The sequence below is a fragment of the Aptenodytes forsteri genome, unplaced genomic scaffold, assembly GCF_000699145.1.
Source record: "Aptenodytes forsteri isolate BGI_AS27 unplaced genomic scaffold, ASM69914v1 Scaffold444, whole genome shotgun sequence".
Classification (NCBI taxonomy): domain Eukaryota; kingdom Metazoa; phylum Chordata; class Aves; order Sphenisciformes; family Spheniscidae; genus Aptenodytes; species Aptenodytes forsteri.
This window is the reverse complement of record NW_008794178.1, coordinates 34,244-39,289: the sequence shown is the minus strand read 5'-3', so window position 1 is coordinate 39,289 and position 5,046 is coordinate 34,244. Positions and strand designations below refer to the sequence as shown.

The 5,046-nt window shown below is 58.8% G+C and overlaps 1 protein-coding gene across 1 annotated transcript in view; it reads left to right on the top strand.

The window, feature by feature from the left end:
• The window catches only part of SNRNP200 (small nuclear ribonucleoprotein U5 subunit 200), a 24,648-nt gene that overhangs the window by 3,371 nt on the left and 16,231 nt on the right, over positions 1–5,046 (top strand). Inside the window, exons 3-11 of the mRNA XM_009284885.1 lie at positions 217–388; positions 661–853; positions 1,130–1,185; positions 1,795–1,893; positions 2,200–2,352; positions 2,849–2,948; positions 3,138–3,274; positions 4,187–4,270; positions 4,504–4,677. Coding sequence (XP_009283160.1) covers positions 217–388; positions 661–853; positions 1,130–1,185; positions 1,795–1,893; positions 2,200–2,352; positions 2,849–2,948; positions 3,138–3,274; positions 4,187–4,270; positions 4,504–4,677 — 1,168 coding nt within the window. The remainder of the gene's footprint in view (positions 1–216; positions 389–660; positions 854–1,129; positions 1,186–1,794; positions 1,894–2,199; positions 2,353–2,848; positions 2,949–3,137; positions 3,275–4,186; positions 4,271–4,503; positions 4,678–5,046) is intronic.

Here is a 5,046-nt window from a genome sequence, read left to right as displayed (position 1 = left end):
CCGCCGACTTGGAAGATGCAGAGACGTTATTTTCTTCGTTTGGAGTCGCTCGCTCTGCGTCGAGAAGCTAAACCTGAAGCGAAAAACTTAAAAATACCTGTTTTTTCTCCTTTATTTTTTTCAAATAAAAGAGAACGGCCGTACTTGAAGTAGCGGGAGCGGGGCTCTGCCGCGGGGCTGACCCAGGCGCTCCCCCATCCCTGCCCCTCTTTCCAGGCGGAGGAAACGTGACGAGGACAGGCACGACATCAACAAGATGAAGGGTTACACCCTGCTCTCCGAGGGCATCGATGAGATGGTGGGCATCATCTACAAACCCAAGACCAAGGAGACCCGCGAGACCTACGAGGTGTTGCTCAGCTTCATTCAGGCGGCTCTCGGGGACCAGGTGAGGATGGGGGCACCTCCCTGCTCCGGCAGAGGATTCAAAGCCCCTAAGATCTGGCCCTTGGGCGTCTCGGTCCTTCCCCGTAACCCCGTGGGACGGCTCCGCTCCCGTCGGCGCCGGCTTTTGGGCTCGGGGACGTTGCGATGGCGCCTTCATGGTGGGGCGGGGGGGCCTTTTGGTGCCTACACGAGGGTCTGGAAATAGGAGGGACGGACGCCGTACCCTTCACGCGGCGATTTTCTTCTCCGTGCCCCGCGTCGTTCCTCTCGCAGCCGCGCGACATCCTCTGCGGAGCCGCCGACGAGGTCCTGGCGGTCCTGAAGAACGAGAAGCTGCGCGATAAGGAGAGGCGGAAGGAGATCGATCTGCTGCTGGGACAGACCGATGATACCCGCTACCACGTGCTGGTGAACCTGGGGAAGAAGATCACGGATTACGGCGGAGACAAGGAAATCCAGAACATGGGTACGGGGACGGCGGTTGTTGTGGGCTGCGGCTTCAGGGACGGGGCTGGCGGGAAGTCGGGTTGCTGGTGCCAAACTCAGCCTTACTCCAGGGTAGCGCTTGCACCTGGAGAAGCCCCCCAACCACCCCCCCCCCACGTTTGGATGGTTTTCGAGCCCCGAAACCACCTTCTTTTCATCTTTCGGCTGCGCGGGGGCGTGGGCGGGCGGGCGGATCTGTGAACCCTGCGCGCGGCGCCCAGGTTGTCGGATGATTTAACCCCGCTCTCTCTCGCAGATGACAATATCGACGAGACGTACGGGGTGAACGTGCAGTTCGAGTCCGATGAGGAGGTAAGAGAGGAGAGGCTGCGGGGTGGCGGCGGAGCCTCTGGCCCCTCGCTCCGAGCCGCTCCCCGGGGGGGGACCGCGTCTGTCCCGTTGTACTCGGTCACGGTGGGAAGCGGGCACTGGCTCGGGCTGGGACGTCTCTGCCGGGAAGGAGAAGCCGGGTTATTTTAGATGCCGCTTCCCGGCTTGGGGAGGATTTGTCGATTATCCTGCTGATCCGAGGCTTATCGTGAGTCAGTACGACGGGGAAACAGATGGTGATATTTAGATCTCGTGGGGAAGCTTGACAGATCGGGAGGAGGAGAGACGTTCAGATGCGCGGGTTGGAAGCGTTTCACGGAAACGTTCCCTGGGATTGTTTTTTCGGAGGAGAACGATAAGAGAGGCGAAGACGAGATTGGGGGAGGAGGTGCTGGCGAAACCTCTCTGTAGAGAGCAGAAATAACCTTATCCCGTGGTCCTTTGCCTGAACGGCAGCATTAGGTTCCTGTTCAAAGCGCAAGCCAGGCCGTTTCCCCTCGGGAACGAGCCGTCGGATTATTCATTTCTGTCGAGGAAAAGCTGCTCTCTGACGTTGGCGAAAGCCGCTTACCGCAGCTCCTCTTCCAACAGGAAGGCGATGAGGACATTTACGGCGAAGTGCGGGACGAAGCGTCCGATGACGACATGGAGGGAGACGAAGCCGTGGTCCGTTGCACCCTCTCGGCCAACGTGAGTCACCCGAGGAACACGGGGAGACGTGGTTTTGGGGTCGCCTGGAGGAGGGTCGGGGGTCCTCTTGGTCTGCGGCTGGAGTTAAGGGGCGGCGGCGGGCGGAGAGGAGCCTCGGAGCTGTTGTCTGATGGAGGCCAAAAACGAACGTTGATAAAATTAAACAGGGCCGGCAGCTGCCCGGTTGCAGCCGCCGGTTCTCTGCCAGGGGAGGGAGAGGCCCCAGGCGCCCGCCCCGCAGCACAGAGGTCGCGTGCCCGCTTGCCTTCTCGCGGGAAGATAACGTTTTTGTGGGATTTCCTTAAGCTCGTGGCGTCGGGTGAGCTGATGAGCTCCAAGAAGAAGGATCTGCACCCTCGGGACATCGACGCCTTTTGGCTCCAGCGGCAGCTGAGCCGCTTTTACGACGACGCCATTGTTTCCCAGAAGAAGGCGGACGAAGTGCTGGAGATCTTGAAGGTCAGTGGCCACCTGAGCCGCAGGATTGCGGCGGTCTCGGAATACCCCTCCTTCCGGAAGACGGGAATTTGCCCCAACGGCTCCTTACCTACGTTTCTTCAAACGAAACGCGATTGCGGACGGGCCGCGTTTGCCAACGAGATCGATTAAACCGCTGGACTAGGCCGGGCCTAGTCTTAATTCGCAGAAATCTTCTTCTAAGGGGAAGGCGATTGGGTTTTTGTCGGCGTTCGCCGGCAGATCGTCGTACGTCGGGCCCGTTTCCCTGCCCGTTTTGGTGCCGATGTTCGTGTGCGCTGGGCGTGCTGGCTCGCTGGGGAAGAAGGGGGGTCGGAGAGGATGTTGGGGGTATTTTTATCTGCAGACTGCCTCGGGTACCTAACCTCGCGCGTAGCTGCTGTTTAGCTCCGCTTGAGCTCAGTTCTGCGCGAAGCAGGCTTTCTGGTTCCGTGGGGCGCGGAGGTAACCGGTCGTTCCCCCTTTCTTCTCCTCCCAGACTGCGAGCGATGACCGGGAATGCGAGAACCAGCTTGTTCTGCTCCTGGGCTTTAACACCTTCGACTTCATTAAGGTCCTGCGGCAGCACCGGATGATGAGTGAGTGGCGTTGCCTTTAACCGTCCCGCCTTGTTGTTTCCCTGCTGTTCTGACCGCGATTCTAGCGCAACCCGAGGCTTTTTAACTGCCCTCGGCGTTGCTTTGTGAAGCTTGGGCCCTTGTTACTTGCTCCCTTCTTTCGGTTCGACCCTTAACCCCGCCTGCCGTCCCTGAATTTTCTCTCGTCAGTCCTGTACTGCACTTTGCTGGCCAGCGCGCAGAGCGAAGCTGAAAAAGAACGGATAATGGGGAAGATGGAAGCGGATCCCGAGCTCTCGAAGTTCTTGTATCAGCTGCACGAGACAGAGAAGGAGGATCTCATCCGGGTAAGGCTAGAGGGAACCTCAGGCGGGACGAAAGGAGGAACCGTGGGCTCCTTGCCGCCGTCTGGGCTGTGTGTTTTCTTTGCTGTTCGTGAGAGAGGAGCCTGCTGACTCAGCTGGGATCTTGAAACCGTAGGAAACGTTGCTTAGGTGACGGCTGAGACTCAGCCGAGAGGGCGGTATATTTACCACTTCTCGTTTCTGAGTCGCTCGAATGGCTGCTTTTCCGGGAAAATGTCAATATCCGCAAGCTTCACGTTTTTACGCTGGTGTTAACCGCCTTGGAACAGCGCCGTTTCACCTCGGGGCCTCCTTGGCGCGAGGCTCGCCGCGATAAAACACCCTGGTCACCTCCGATCACCTCCCAGTTAACCTGGGGCTGGAACATGCCGCTCGACAGGTTTATTGGCACGCAGGGTTGGCTCTGCTCGGCCTTTGGATGATAGCAGTTCCATGACTGATTTGGGGGTTGTTTTTTTTTGGGGGGGATTAATACCACGTTCCTGCTTTGTAGTTAGACAAAAAAAAAAACAAACCCCAACAACCCGGTTATGTTGATGTGAGGGGCCAGTTTGGCGTCTCTGTGTTCGAGGAGCGCTGCTGGCGCGCGGCAGGCTGGGCTTTTGCTGGGGCACTGCAGGCGTGTGCGCCTTCGCTCCCTGCTTCCTTTCGCCTGCTCTCCTGGAAGGCAAGTTTATCTCCCGGCCTCGGGGGTGCTGGTTTCTACTCCACAAAAATCATCGGCTCCGGTTACGCGAAGGCCGGCGCGCTTGAAATGGCGGCGCGTGGCGCTCTGGTCGCGGGGGCTCGCAGGCAGCGAAGCCGTGTGTGAGAGGAGAGCCTGGCAGCCCGCGGAGGAGGCTCGGCAGCTCTTCCCCCCCTGCCCCGGGGCTGAATCCTCATCTCTTCGTGCAGGAGGAACGCTCTCGCCGGGAGCGTGTTCGTCAGTCCCGGATGGATACCGACTTGGAGACCATGGATCTGGACCAAGGAGGAGAGGTAAAACTCTTTTGAAGCCGTCTGTTCCTAGCCCTTCCGACAGGCATCCTCTGTAAGTGCAGAAAGAGTGCTTGGAAGTGGCACGGGCAGGAAGATAGCAAGAATAAGCCCCTGATGTGCTAAAGAGGCGCTTGCCAGTTGGAGGCGGTTGCTTTTCCTTTGGTCCCAGGGTGAAAATGGCAGGAGAGGGTTGTTCTCTAATCCTCGCCCCCTTTTCCCGTTGCTCTCTCCAGGCGCTGGCTCCCCGGCAGGTGCTGGACTTGGAGGATCTGGTGTTTGCCCAAGGTAGTCACTTCATGGCCAACAAGCGGTGCCAGCTCCCCGACGGCTCCTTCCGCAGGCAGCGCAAGGGCTACGAGGAGGTGCACGTGCCCGCCCTGAAGCCAAAGCCTTTTGGCTCCGAAGAGGTAGGTGACCCGCTTTGTTCCCCCTTATTTAGCACTAGGTGTGTTGAGTGATGACTGATGTCGTCCATCTGGACCTCTCTGAGGCCTTTGTCAGGGTCCCCCACGAACGACATCCTTCTCTCTAACCTGGAGAGGTGTGGATTTGATGGGTGGACTGTCCGGTGGGCGAGGAATTGGTTGGATGGTCGCATCCAGAGGGTAGTGGTCAACGGCTCAATGTCCAGATGGAGACTGGTGACGAGTGGCGTCCCGCAGGGGTCCGTAGTGGGACCGGTGCTGTTTAATATCTTCATCAGTGACATGGACAGTGGGGTCGAGTGCACCCTCAGCAGGTTTGCAGATGACACCAAGCTGAGTGGTGCGGTCGAC